Source organism: Corythoichthys intestinalis, chromosome 18, assembly GCF_030265065.1.
Source record: "Corythoichthys intestinalis isolate RoL2023-P3 chromosome 18, ASM3026506v1, whole genome shotgun sequence".
Lineage (NCBI taxonomy): Eukaryota > Metazoa > Chordata > Actinopteri > Syngnathiformes > Syngnathidae > Corythoichthys > Corythoichthys intestinalis.
Window position 1 is genome coordinate 35,223,776 of NC_080412.1, and position 15,492 is coordinate 35,239,267.

The 15,492-nt window shown below is 37.8% G+C and overlaps 1 protein-coding gene across 6 annotated transcripts in view; it reads right to left on the bottom strand.

The window, feature by feature from the left end:
* Positions 1-15,492, bottom strand: part of LOC130906323 (serine/threonine-protein kinase PAK 3) — a 64,271-nt gene that overhangs the window by 21,126 nt on the left and 27,653 nt on the right. For all 6 annotated transcript variants that reach the window (XM_057820521.1, XM_057820526.1, XM_057820525.1 and 3 more), the window contains 3 exons: positions 6,502-6,695; positions 6,283-6,383; positions 1,766-1,919 (listed from right to left, as the gene is read on the bottom strand). In XM_057820521.1, the coding sequence (XP_057676504.1) occupies positions 1,766-1,919; positions 6,283-6,383; positions 6,502-6,673 (427 nt within the window). In that variant the 5' untranslated portion in view covers positions 6,674-6,695. The remainder of the gene's footprint in view (positions 1-1,765; positions 1,920-6,282; positions 6,384-6,501; positions 6,696-15,492) is intronic.

The following is a 15,492-nucleotide window of genomic DNA, read 5'->3' on the forward strand; positions in this document are numbered from 1 at the left end:
TGAGTACACAAATTGACAGATAGCGAACATAAGTTCCAAAAAGAAATCAGACGGTGTGGCAAAGTTGCATGGGCTTTACTGAAGTCATCTCTTTTTGACAGGAGCACGTTTCTTGTATTTTTGTAAAACTGAAAATAACAAGGCAATGTGTCAATAACTTGCATAAATCACAAAATAACATAAAATGTACACACACGTGTCCATTTGAGCAGTAGCACTAGCCAATTAGCTCACAAGCATCTAACAATGTAACTGCATTTCACCATATATGTGAACAAATTCAAATACACATCATCAATAACTATCTAATGCTCATGAATATAAACAAAGGAGGAATATAACTCACAAGCGATGCATGTATTAGACACAAACAGTGTGATGGGGCTATGAGAACTGCCACTGAATACTGGATGCAGACGTTAGCTGGTCTGAATAGCACTGTCTATTAGTGTGAGTTCGCGTCGACATATAATCACGTCAGAAAAGCGCGCCGAAACCCAAATAATCAGCTGCACTGAATCGCCATCAGAGGGCGACATTACGCCACATAACATATGCAAGTCATACCCAAGCGCCAGCAGAGGGCGGAAAAACTCCATAAAACACAATTAACAAGTTGGCCTTTCACTGTACTGACATTTAAATCTGTCTGAGCGGGCCTAGTGCGTTAATTGCGTCAAATATTTTAACGTGATTAATTAAAAAAATTAATTAACGCCTGTTAACGCGATAATTTTGACAGCCCTAATATATATATATATATATATATATATATATATATATATATTTGTTTTTTGTTTTTAAATAAATAAATAAATAAAGATGAGCTGTCCCAATCCGATCACGTAGTCTCACTCTCCCTCTTGCTCCTTTTTTGGTCAGGCAGTGCACTGGAGTTGCTTATTTAAGTTAACGATGATTGACAGAGGTTAGGTTTGATCTTGCCAGAGATGCCTGGAAGCTGAAACTTCAAAGCGCCGCATGCGTCAATCATTGCTTAAGTTGTTAAACAAATGCCAACTCATTGTGTGTAAGTGAACAGCTTACACACAATGAGTTAGGTTTGATCTTGCCAGATATGCCTGGAAGCTGAAGCTTCAAAGCGCCACATGCGTCAATCATTGCTTAAGTTGTTAAACAAATGCCAACTCATTGTGTGTAAGTGAACAGCTTCAGCGGATTTGAGTGGACTCACTCAATGAAGCATTTAATAAAGACAAGCATTTTTCTACTCAATTCTTGTTTAAAAAATAATTCCCTGAGGCAATAACATGTTTAAAACTTATTATAATTACTATATTTGAAGTGCTTGAAAACTATTTATTAAAATATATAAATACATAAAAGTTAATTATTATTTTTTAATTAAACATGTCTTATATGTATCTCTTTCCAATGCGAAATCTGAATACATTGAACACATGGGGGGGGCGCTATTTTGCGATTTTTCACTTATCATGGTGGGTTGTGGTCCCCATTAACAGCGAAAAATGAGGGATCAATGTACTTTAGTTTTACTACTTAATTCAAAAGTCACAATTTAATTACAATTAAAACATATTTAGTATAAAACTAGTTGTTCCACAATAGTATGCTTTAAGTAAATTATCCATAAACAATTTTGAAGTATACTGATGATTAGTGTGCCTTCAAGTACACAAATGTATGCGAGGTTTTGGTACACTTAACACATTTATTTTTCACTAAGGAACACAGCATTCTGTACTTCTATTTAAAATATCCAAACTATTTTGGTGTTCTGTACCTCCTGAGGTGAAGCTCATGTACTTCTGGTTGTTGACCGTCTCTTTGGAGTCGTAGAACTTGAGGACATCTAACACAGCTTGGGGGTTCTTCTTCTGCTCAAGCTTGGTGATGTTGGAGGTCTGGAGGAGGCGTGCCCACTGCTCTGGAATGCCCTGAAAGATTGAGAAGTGGGATAAAAAAACTCCACACTTTGAAGGTGTACTTATAACAAGTGAATGCTCACTGCCAGCCCGGGATGGATCAACCAGGTGTGGCATGTAGTGGCAACTGCCACGCTAAAAGACAGGCTTGCCACACCCCAGTCAGCATAGATAAAACCATTAAGTTAAATACAAACCTTATAAAATTAATTCTGGGAAGCGTTACGATTTTATTTGCCAAAAAATATTATCAATTGTGACTGAATGGAACTGAACGATGAGACATGGTCTGTTTTGTCTTATTAATATCTTCATTTTCCAGTTGTGCATGAGGCATGATAGCTTGGAGCAACTGATAAAGTTAGACTTTCAGTTCTTTCTATCAAAGTTAAAACCAAGCCCAGTTAGTCAGTGTGGCGCCCTCAATGTGACAGAGTTGCGGCTTAAACAAATAAAATGAAATAAACAAGGTCTTCTTTGTTTTCTTTTAAAATATACTATTATGATCATTTCGATTTCATTTTTTTAAAGTCATATACAAATATCACAACAATCGTCTTCAAGTGTAGTATTGGGATTAATCGGGATCAAATTTAATCGTGACCTATGAATCGTGATACGAATCATACCGCCAAATATGAAGCAATACCCACCCTTAGTATATATCAACGAAAATTTAACATGAAAAAAAATGAATTTCAGGGCGGCAATTGGTGCTACCTCACCATCATAAATAATTTCATATTGATAATAAAAACAGGATTGGAAATAAATATTCACACAATAAACTAAAAATTAAAACAAAAATTATAGAAATATTTTGTCACTGGAACTATTGTAACTTCTTAAAGGGAACCTCTGACTTAAAGACTTGTAGGCTCTAATAAGCCCCAATTGTTCTCCATCCATTCAGTCATCATCTTCCGCTTGCTCCGGGATCGGGTCGCAGGGGCAGCAGCTTTAACAGGGAAGCCCAGACTTTCCCCAGCCACTTCAACCAGCTCCTCCGGCGGGATCCCGAGGTATTCCCAGGCCAGAGACATAGTCTGTCCAGCGTGTCGTGGGTCGTCCCCAGGGCCTCCCGCTGGCGGGACATGCCTCTCCAGGGAGGCGTCCAGGAGGCATCCGAACAAGATGCCCGAGCCACCTCAGCTGGCTCCTCTCAACGCGGAGGGGTAGCGGCTCGACACCGAGTCCCTCCCGGATGACCGAGTTTCTCAACCTATCTCTAAGCGAGAGCCTGGAGCTCGTGACCATAGGTTAGGGTAGGAAAGTAGATTGACTGGTAAATTCTTCACCACTACGGACCGGTGCAGAGTCCGCATCACTGCAGACACTGCACCGATCCGCCAGTTGATCTCCTGCTCCAATTGTCCTTTTTTACTAAAATATGTTATTAGAAATACAAAAAATGTTGCCATAGAGTTAAAAATCTCTAATATTTAGTACGTTTTGACCTACGGAGGGCGCCATGTTTTATGAGTGATAACGTCGTCACTCACTAGACGAACACTACCGGTGTTCTGCAATTCCTTCAACGCAGCGAGACGTCCAACACATGCGCACATCGGCTAAAAGCAGCGTGTACTTACTATTTGTGTTTTTATTAAGTGTACTTACTATTTGTGTTTTTATTGAGTCTTTTATTATCTTTTCATTGCCTCAAAATATTTTTTGCATATGTTCCTCTCTCATACTTTTAAGCATTGTTTTCTTGTGGTACCTTTCAAGCAGATTGTTGATCTGTTGGCCACATTAGTAACGTAGCGTATTTAAACCACCCTTATTTAAAATTACTATGTTTAAGTATTTTCTTAAGGGATCTTTAGTATGTTCTGTCTGTATGCAAAACAAGCTGAAAGCGCAAGTTAGTACTTTGTGTATAAAATTTGCCTCTTGTAGGACATTTCGCCGGTGTAACACATTTTGGCAGAACACAGGTTTTGTCATACACTCGTCTCGTCTTTCCTGTTCATTCTGCTTTTGGTGGTTGTTTTGTGAAATATTGACAGTGCTGTCATGCTCATTAATGTTCCTCCAAGTTCAAATTGAAAGAGTTGAACAGGTGACATGTTTATGTCGCTAGAGCAAGGGCGTAGGTTTGTTCTCAATATTGGTAGGGACCATATAACAGCATAACCTGCATGTACACTTTTTGATGTGGACAGGACACTAATAAGACCAAACAGATTGGAGGAACGGGGGTCAGGGCAATATTTTTCAAGAATATGAACCTAATTAATTGATAGGCCAAATGATCAATGCAAAAAAAAAAAACTGTATTGACCAATACTGACTTTCATGTGTATTAGTTCAAGTGATACACCGTTTGATTCAAACCTATTTTTTCAAAAAATATTATATTATATTATATTATATTATATTATATTATATTATATTATATTATATTATATTATATTATATTATATTATATTATATTATATTTAGGGCTGTCAAAATTATCGCGTTAACGGGCAGTAATTAATTTTTCAAATTAATCACGTTAAAATATTTGACGCAATTAACGCACATGTCCCGCTCAAACAGATTAAAATGACAGCACAGTGCAATGTGCATTTGTTACTTGTGTTTTTTGGAGTTTTGTCGCCCACTGCTGGCACTTGGGTGCGACTGATTTTATGGGCTTCAGCACCCATGAGCATTGTGTAATTATTGACATCAACAAAGGCGGTCTACTAGTTTATTTTTTGATTGAAAATTTTACAAATTTTATTCAAACGAAAACATTAAGAGGGGTTCTGATATAAAAATTTCTATAACTTGTACTAACAAGTCTTTCTATCCATGGATCGCTTTAACAGAATGTTAATAATGTTAATGCCATCTTGTTGATTTATTGTTATAATAAACAAATACAGTACTTATGTACCATATGTTGAAAGTATATATCCATCTTGTGTCTTATCTTTCCATTCCAACAATAATTTACAGAAAAATATGGCATATTTTATAGATGGTTTGAATTGCGAATTTAATTACGATTAAATTAATTTAATTTAATTACGATTAATTAATTTTTAAGCTGTAATTAACTCAATTAAAAATTTTAATTGTTTGACAGCCCTAATTATATTATATTATATTATATTATATTATATTATATTATATTATAAACATTTTGAAAACCTCCAGAATAAATGTCTGTATTTTATTAGCAAATTTAAATTGCAATTATTTAATATAAATTATATTAACATAGTGAATAAATACAAACTTGTTTATAAGCTCTTACCTATCCAGGAATACAAAAAATAAACATGTCTTAAGCCCTCTCAACATTAACTGACTAAATATAGTAAAAATAACTGGAAAAAACTTATTAGTCAGACAATGACATAAATAAATGAAAATGGAGCCTTCCTTCAGGTAAAAGTCATTTTGTCCAAAAGCACAGCCAAACTCAACAAAAAATGAAATCCCCTTTGGGCTGCTTTTAGACCATATAAATAAAAATTTAAAACAAATAAAAATTGGAGACAAGGGGTTAAACCTCAGTTCACTACATTTCTCACAGTTGAATTAATGTTAACAGTAGAAAACACATCTAGGAGGACACTACTCTCGAAGGAGCTTCCTCCTTGAGTTTTTCAGGTTAGCAAGTTCACACAGTTTAATGTTATGCTAACTTTGATGCAAGTCGAACTTTAGGTAACAAAATAAGTGGTCTGTTCCCCACCTCCATTGACATCTTTTTACATTACTTACAGTGGCTGCTGCTGGCGGAAAAAATACTTTTAATATCCCTCCTCTTAAAAGGGGGGCGGAGGAGACGGCATGTTATTGATATGTTGTCTCTGTCGGTGCTGTATGTGTGTGAAGGGGGGGTGGGGGGTCAAGTCATTAGCCAGTCAAATTTGCGTTTGGGTGTGTGTGTGTGGGGGGGGGGACATAATGAAAACAATTCACTTCATAAAGGTCGGGTCAATTCTGTTCTTACGACATATGGGAAGACAATATAACCTATATAACATATACAGTATAAGGTTGCTTAGTAGTTGGTGGGGACAATTTGAGCATTATGAAAAGTTGGTAGTGTTATGTCCCTACCGTCCCTATGCAAACCTACGCCCTTGCGCTAGAGTCATACTCTGGAAGCCCGGCAGCGTAACCTTGTGACGTCATCGCCCTGCTACGTCAACAACAATGGCGACCTGTTAGATAAACTAATTTTACAAATTATATAAAAACAAAGGGGTTTCAATATCAAAATATTTTAACTCATAATAACATTTATCTATTAAGAACTCCAAGTCTTTCTGTCCGTGGATCCCTTTAATGAACGTGTGATGTTTCATAATGAATGCTGCCAGATGGGGGATGAGTTTCTGTTCTATCGGGTGAAATTGACACTCACAGTGAATTCTCCTGTTACTGCATCAAAGCCAACATGGATGGTGTGTTCAAAGTCAGAAGGAAGCGATATCTCAGGACGCTCCTTCTCTTTCTTCTTGTTTGCTGAGCAGAATCATAAACAGGAGCCAATTTGTAACACTTTCAAGTACAGTGCATCAAGCACTAAAAATGAATGAACTGGGGTTGAGCGTGATGGCGACATGGGCTGGCGGGTACTCACTCTTATCTCCTCCTTGGAAGATGGAACGCAGACGCACTTTCTTAATTTTCTCTTCAGGAGCCATTGGAAGCGGTTTAGAGGCGGGATTCACAGATGAAGAGTCTCTGGAACTACTGTTCATTCTCAAGGGAGGGGCAGGTGGTTTCTCTTCAATATCGACACTATCAGACATCTTTAGCAGCACTCACAATGACCTGGAAAAGAGAAAACATAAGGTTTGAGCAGTAGTGCAATAAAATCAATTGTAAACTATCATGTAGAGAAAAAAAATAAAAGAGTTTGGAAACTGATCAACGGCACTTCCTGTTTCCTGTGATAAGACACAAAATTGTGTTAAAGGTCCAGAGTAGTACTACAGTACATAGTTCCTTTTCTGGTCAGCTGCTTTCTCAGGCAGCAGAATTGCGGTAATGTGACTGTCACTTCTGACAGATCAGCCTACATACAGATGCATGTAACAGCAAAGTGGACTGAGCTTTGGCCTATTTTAGTATTCCAACAGAAGGAACCTGGTTAAAGCGTCATTGGCTCGGTGCACTCACAAAGTTAGCCGAAATATCTCCCGTCTGACAACCTGTGCTATATTAAGACGTACAACACTGGTGTATTTGTCTTCCACCCATCCCACTAGCATGTTAGACTCCTTCACTGGCTCACCCTGAGGCCAAACCCATCATGTGATGTGCAGCACGACTGTCCCAGAAAAGCGGGCCGGTCGGGCCGCCCCCTTCATGGAGACCTACATTAACAAACAAAAGCCACTCCTGAGCTCTTAGAATCCCGCACTTCACACTTGTAAGTGCCTTCGTGGTGACCTAAAACTATCTCTAAAGCTGTCTCTTTACAAAGCACTAAATGTATTCATCTTTTCAAATTAAATGATCCAAGCAGATGTTTATTAATTCGCTTACAACGGCAATGATACTCAATTGTCAGTTCTGTTGGTGAATGAATAACATTCGGTTACTCAGTCATTGTTATCTACATACAGTGGTACCTTGATATACGAACGCATCGACACATGATCCTTTCAACATCCGACGTAAAATTTGACCCAGACACACTCAAGTAGAGAAACTCAGGATTAGTGATCAGGAAGCAGAGAATAGGATGCCAACATATCCACACTCACAATGGATTCACACAAATATTCGGTTCTACACCTCACATTTCATATTTGTGTACACTTCACCCCTCCCAATCACTTATCTTTCTGCCCCCCTCCACCCCCTCTTTCTCCTTGGTCATCAGGCCCTCCACATGGTGTCAACTAGGCATGTGAGATTTTGACGGTATGATAACCTTAAGCAATAATGCTGCGGTTTCATGATATTGCCATTATAGCTCAAAAAATGTGTTATTTTGAGATGTAAAACAACAAAAAATAGTTTGCCATTGAACAGGTTTTTTTTCCCCCACAACATATTTGCAAATTGGCAGATGTTTACAATGGCGGAAAACTTTACGGTAACACTTTATAATAACTATCCGTTTACTAGGTAATAGATCATTAGTAAACTGTTGATAAATGATTTATTGTTGATTTGTGAAGTATTTGTTAACAGTTTGTTAAGCATTTACAGGGTGTTCCAATATGGTTGACCCCATTCTAAATGCCCATGCTAGTTGATGGATCTTAATTAAACTATATACACTTTATGTCGAAGGTCATAAGTTTTATTGGTTAAATATACAAAGAAAAGTACAAATATTTGTCGGTTCTATGGCAGATTTTCATAAATGTGCAACATGAGCGCTGCCTGCAAAATGCCTTATCAAAATGCCTTTTCTTTTGAAGTGAACGGCATTTCTTAACCTGAAAAGATAGAAATGCCAAACGATACACACAAAAACTTGAAACGTTTCTACACAAACTGTGTTTCAGGTTAAGAACACCCTGTAAATGCTTAACAAACTGTTAAGAAATACTTCACAAATCAACAATAAATCATTTATCAACAGTTTACTAATGATCTATTAACTAGTAAATTGATAGTTATTATAAAGTGTTACCAACTTTACAAAAATACTCTAATGGTAGAGAGGAAACTAGTTAGCCATCTTGGCATGGTCTAATGGTAGAGAGGAAACTAGTTAGCCATCTTGGCATGGTAACTAGCCACGATATCTGCCTTGTTAATAAGCTTACATTATAGTAGTGCTGCAACAATTAATCGATTAACACAAGTATTCGATTGGAAAAAAATATTCAAATTAAATTTTGCTGCTTCGAGTAGTCGTTTAATTAACGTGGCATTCTAATGGTTTGTTTTGAAAGTGTTTGCATTTAGTTTTATTGATTGGGGTGGATACACTGCCCTCTAGTCTGCCTCATTTCACGTGACTGAATCCAGCTGCTCCTTGTTAAGACTAACATAAGTTAAGTTTTTGTTTGAGCTAATGTTTTTTAATGCATTCGTAAAGTAGTTTATGGGTATATTTAGCCATTTTTTGTGGGAATATGTGTCTGAACTATTTGTTAAGAGCATTGTAAAAAAAAAAAAAAAAGTTAGCTTTTATAGCATTTAAGCCTTTTGCTATGTAAGTTAGCTAAATGTTCTTTTGTTGTACATCGATCCTCATTTTTTTTAATACCGTTTGAGGCTCAGCTCAGGTATTTTAATTATTTTATGTTCCTTATCCGATTACTCGATTATTCAAACTAACTAGTTCATCGATTAATCGACTACTAAACTAATCGATAGCTGCAGCCCTACATTATAGTATTTGTTTTATCATCGCTAGACACACTAAACCAGCTTGAGTGACCTCTCGTAGCTGGTGGGAAACGTTCATGACAGCATTTACTTAAATTTTGTGCAAAGTGACTGATGATGATCACGTAAATGTGAAATAATGTCGGAGGTGTTGCCAGTACGTCCGCTGTCCTTCCTCCTCTAAGCCACGGCTGTTTGTTTCTTTTCAGTGGCCGAAGTACTACCATACTAACGACTTTTGATTTTTGAGGGGGAGGTCAGGTGTAGTGTCACTGACAGACACAGGACAGAGCAACAACTGGAAGGGGATGGGCGAGCACTGCCGCTCCAAGCCACGGATTTCTTACTACATTTTTGGGACCTCAAAAATAGCTAATACCGTAACTACGGTATAACGTATAATCTTAGTGGTTTTGAAACCGTGACGTTTTCATACCACGGTAAACCTTGCAACCGGTAACCGCCACATGCCTAGTGTCAACTTGAAATATAATTATCTAACGATAGCACCAACATATTCACAGTTAGTGTAGGCGTTCAATGTGTTTCTTGTGCTTCTTCTGTCTCGCTCTCCTATTAGCTGTATGGATGCTCCAAACCAAGTTTTGTTGCGCTCTTTGTAACAATGACAATAAATATTCTGAATCTGAATTCTCTTTTTTCTGTCCCTCCTTAACCCCTTCCTGTTCGCTGCTTTCTCCTAATAAACGATGCACGTTGAATTATCACAATGGGAGTATGTCATACTCCCATGTGATACATTAAAACTGTAGAGCAATCAGACACTCAGATTCCTATCCTCCATGTTGAGCAGCTGAACAGGACAGGTAAAAAAAGAAAAGAAAAACAAATGACTCGCATTTGTCTACGGCATACCACAGCGTAGAAATTTCATTGTTTTCCCCCAAGATGCCAGCACGGCAGATTTTCTTGCGAGAGAAATCAACATGGGTCCTAAAATGGTTAGTGCAGGTGGTAAAAAGGAAAAAGGTGACGCTTACTGTTGAAATTAAGATTGAAATGATTTTTAAAAAATGAGCATGGGGTGCGTGTCAGTGAAATGGCTAGACAATACGGCCGGAATATGTCCACGATCTTGACGGTCCTCCTCCTCTATCTCTACCCGTGCTCTCCTCTGACCTCTGTTCGCCAGACTCTATAAGCTAAGGTGGCAATAAAAAGGCTTTTATATTTCCAATTTATTATTATTATTATTATGGCAACATCGGCATGAATTTGCCAGCTTCGTCAGGTTTTTAATCATTTATTTCAGAACTTGTGCAACACAACATGGCTACTTTCCACCTCTCTCATCAGTCACAATGTTCAGGAACAGCACGCAAAAGACAACAGCCACACTAGAACCCACGTTGTTACATTTATTATTATTATTATTCAGATTTGTATTCACATTTTACTTGTTTTGCTATGTATAATTGCTATTTTTAATTGTGACTGCAGAGTTTATGATGGATTTAGCATACGTTTTTGGGCTGTGGAACGAATTCACCGAATTGTAATGTACTCTTATGGGAAAATCCCGCTCAACATGTAATCATTTCGACTTACAAACCAGGTCCTGGAATGAATTAAATTCGTATGTACAACTGTATATACACTTATATATATATTATGGAACTTTGTCTGCGTGTGTGTGTGTCTGAGTGTGTTTGTTCCCTATGGACTCCGAAACAGCTGGGCGGATTTTGACGAAATTTTACACAGTTGTACTTTTAGCTTCTAGGAGTGAGGTTTGATCTCTGTAGGCCTCCAATGACGTACCGCACGCATGCTATTTTTAGACCGTGACGTCGCATCGTAAAGCGGAAGTAAAGCAGAAGTGGGACATTATAGACCCGCCTTCGCATAGAAACCATGTTAATTCTGCTACTTTTCTCCGGTAATCTTTCAAAAACGAACATCACACATTGCTTTTTTGGAACTTGTAGAAACGAATCTAGACATTACGACATAATAAGGATGTTTTCTTCATACGTTTCCCGAAACCAAAAACTCAGAGGAAAAAATGTGAAGAATGAGTCAACTTGTGCGGACTTTTAAGGCCAGCTCGGTGAATGCATTCACATTTCATATGCAGTAAACATTTTGTTGGGTTGGCATGGTCTTTCAGAGGTATGAGGTAAGCCATTTTGATATTTTTTACTTATTTTTTAGCGTGACATTGTGCCGTGCTGCTTCTGGCTGACAATGAATGACATGAAAAGAATTAATGTTGTATTTGACTGCCACTGTTACTTTTTCTGTTGTAAAAAAAAATTAAGTGTTCGTTGGCTGTAACTGAGTAGCATTTGCGATCGCTACACAAAACTAACAATATAAATTACCACCAAGAATGGTCAGAGACGTAGGACAACCAGAGGATATAATATATAAGAAAGACAGGGCTGATGGTAAAGGATAGCTTGTTTAAACAGCAGAAAGTCATTGTCAGTCGCGTAATAAACAGGTGTCGATAAAAAAGCTAAGGCTATGCTTAGGTCGGCTCGTTTTTTCGTCTTTTTCAGCCCTCGAGACTCCAGCCATCTCTTTAACTGAACATTTTTATGTTCTTCCACATCTTTGCCAGTGAATTTGGCACCAGGGACATCATTTTCAGAGAGAATTGGTAGGTTTAGCTCTGTAAACATCTCCTTCGTACACGATTTCCATTCATTTCCTATTGGGGACAAACAATAGCGTGTCCCCCCTTAGCAACAGCAGCTAACGTCATGAATATTAATGAACAGAAGTGACGTGTTGCTTGCGGTACGCCATTAGTGCAGAATTCCAAAAATTAGCATAGAAAATGCAACCTAATTGTGGGGGCGACAGCACCATCTTTTGGGCAAAATACGTGTCTCTTGTGATTGCAATGTCACAGTTGGCTTTCAAACATTACGGTTTCATGTACAAATTTAAATATGCTGTGATGATGGTGTTACATGGTGTTACACTTATATAGCGCTTTTCCACCTTTCAAGGCGCTCAAAGCGCTTTACACTATCTTCCACCTTTCAAGGCGCTCAAAGCGCTTTACACTATCTCACCATCCACCTACTGGTGACGCAGCACCAGGAGCAACGTGGGGTTCAGTATCTTGCTCAAGGACACTTAGGCGTGTTCATCAGGGCGGAGAATTGAACCCACAACCTCTGGGTTTGGGGGACAACTACTCTACCACTGAGCCACGCCACCCCATACGTTGAGTAGTCCACAAAAAGGTGTTGGATTGTAAAAAAAAAAAAAAAAAAATCTACAATTTACCTGGAATATTACCAAGGGATTCATTTTGCCTGGATATTCATACTGTTTATGATGTGTTATGCCTACAATGGTTCATGGGTAATTGGGGCAACCAAGACTGAGAGTGGTGTTTGCCGTTGTTATGTTCTGATGTTTTCTGTTCAATAAAGGTGTTGTCTCTTGAGGTAGTGCAGTGTATGGGGCACAAGAGCAGCAAATCTGAAACATAAAAGCTGTCCCTCTCATTCTTCTCCACCTTTACTCGCCCCCAATACTGTATACAGTGATGGAAAATCAATTGCGCATGAACCCCTTTATGGTGTCATTTTACTATTACTACATTACTACAACATGTTTTATCTGCCATTCGGTTGTATTACGTTCACGTTACACAAACCCAAGTAAGGCTGGGCCATACAGCTAGTTGACAATAAGAACCGTACATTGTAACCCATGTAAATTTTAACACTGTTAATTGTCAATCAGGTGAAGTTAACTATCTTGATGTTGAACCTATGAAAAGGTAAAGAATCTCTGTCCAAACCTCTGTTCTGACCTCGATTTGTAAACCGAGGTACCGCACAGACAGCATATAAATGTCGGAAAGTAGCTTGGTAAAATGCAGAATTAAGATTCTGAGGACATTGGGATTAGTTGACGCACTGATCGATTGATTGACAAAATGTCTAACAGAGAGTATGGTGCAAAAGCTGCGTCAGCTCCAGAGGACAACAAGAAAGACCATTCAACATTTTAACAACCTTCCATTTCAAAAATGGCTGATAACTACAAAAGCACAAATCATTTTGGCATTATAGCACCTTTAAAGTTCATATCACACTTTTCCATTGTTGCACAGAGATGCGAGAGGGGCAAGCTATAAATGAAATGTTGAGATCATTAATGTATTTTTAAAAGATATTTTCTAGTTGGGTCTGTGATCGTGTTTACTGTCGAAGGCTGCATGATGTGTCTGACAACAACAACAGATCAAAAGCCAGACAGTTACGCAAGCATACGTACGGACGTGACTCACCTGGCAATGCAGGTCTAACTTTACAGCGATTGACGACAATATCATTGCACCATGTCTTCCCTTTTATGACAACTGCAACTGGGATGCGATCAATGGGGATCACTATCTGGTCACCAATTACACAGGAAAAATTGATCAATGGTAGCCACAACACATAATGAACTCAGCTGACATGCATATGACCCTCACTATATACCTCATCTTTAATCAAACGCCTCATATGTTCCTTTGTGACACGTGGAAAAAACACGCAAATAATTAAGTATGCACGTGAAATGAGTCCTTTTTTCCTACTTCACTGTGATAAAACGGTTACAAAACCATTGCAAATAACTCATTTGCTGCTATCGATGGAACTAGATGAACCAGAGTTGCTAAAAAAAAAAGTACAGATAGATCATACAGTCACTTTGTCAAATCATCACTTAGAACGCTCAAACTGAGGAAACAGACAAGACTACATTACTACTGTTCTAACAGCTTTAACATTTTTAACATGTTCTATAAACTAACTCATTGGCTGCTAGTGACAGCACTGAAACATCATTCAATGCTAGCATCCCAGTTAAAATGTACTTGATATCTATCGCTGTCAATGGTAGTGAATAAGTTGAACAGATATGATGCAACCTACCAATTGAACAGAGACAGTAAAACTGACATTTCACATCTAATACAGTTGAACAAAAGAGGAAGAAAGACAACGGCCTTATCGTCATGAAAATTGTTTAGCACAAAATAGACATATGCCATTAACAGTTTCAAGGTATACCGTGGGATGAGAACGTCACGGTTTCAATACCGCAAAATTTTCCGCCTTGCCGTCCAAAGTATTACCATATTGGCCCGATATAAGACGGCCCTGATTAGAAGACGACCCCCTCTTTTTCAAGACTCAAGTTTGAAAAAAGACTTTTTGAACACCAAATTAATTTTTATACAGAAAATAATTACAGTTAGGGTTGTTCCAATCATGTTTATTTTGCTCTCGATCCGATCTCGATCGTTTTAGTTTGAGTATCTGCCGATCCCGATATTTCCCGATCCGATTGCTTTTTTTTTTGCTCCCGATTCAATTCCAATCATTCCCGATAATTTTTCCCGATCATATACATTTTGGCAATGCTTTAAGAAAAAAATGAATAAAACTCTGACGAATATATACATTCAACATACAGTACAAAAGTACTGTATTTGTTTATTATGACAATAAATCCTCAAGATGGCATTTACATTATTAACATTCTTTCTGTGAGAGGGATCCACGGATAGAAAGACTTGTCATTCTTAAAGGACAAATGTGACTTTGTATATTGTGACTAAATACTGCCATCCAGTGTATTTGTTGAGCTTTCAGTAAATGATACTGTAGCCATGCCCAAATGCCTGATGGGAAGTGGAGCCATGACTGTGCGTAGTGCTACCAATTGATATATCTTCTCTGCATTGGGAAATAAAATGGGGTGTTAAGAAAAAGATCAATTACTATCTTGCTTCCCCACATTGCTTCCCACAATATTTCTAATCATAAGGAGAGGGAATATAGGCTTTAGCCAATCAAAAAAGGCTCCAAAGGCTTCAAAAAATTCACTCTACTCATTTTACGCTGCCTTTTAGCTCTCTATATAAGTAAAACGGCGCCATAACAGATTGAGCGCGACAATGCGTGAGTGGGTCGTGCAGCGCATGCATTAATTGCGTTAAATAATTTAGCGAGATACATTTTTAAAAAATACATAATTACCGCCATTGTCGAGATAAATTTGATAACTCTGGATGAGTGTAACATATTATGTCTGTAACGTTAAATACAATTAGAAAACGATTTAATCAAAATATATATATATATATATATATATATATATATATATATATATATATATATATACTGTATATATATTAAAAAAAGGCATGTCCGATATTTTTTTGCCGATTCCGATACTTTGGAAATGACGTGATCGGACCCGATCCATCGGCATCTGAAACAAATGACTA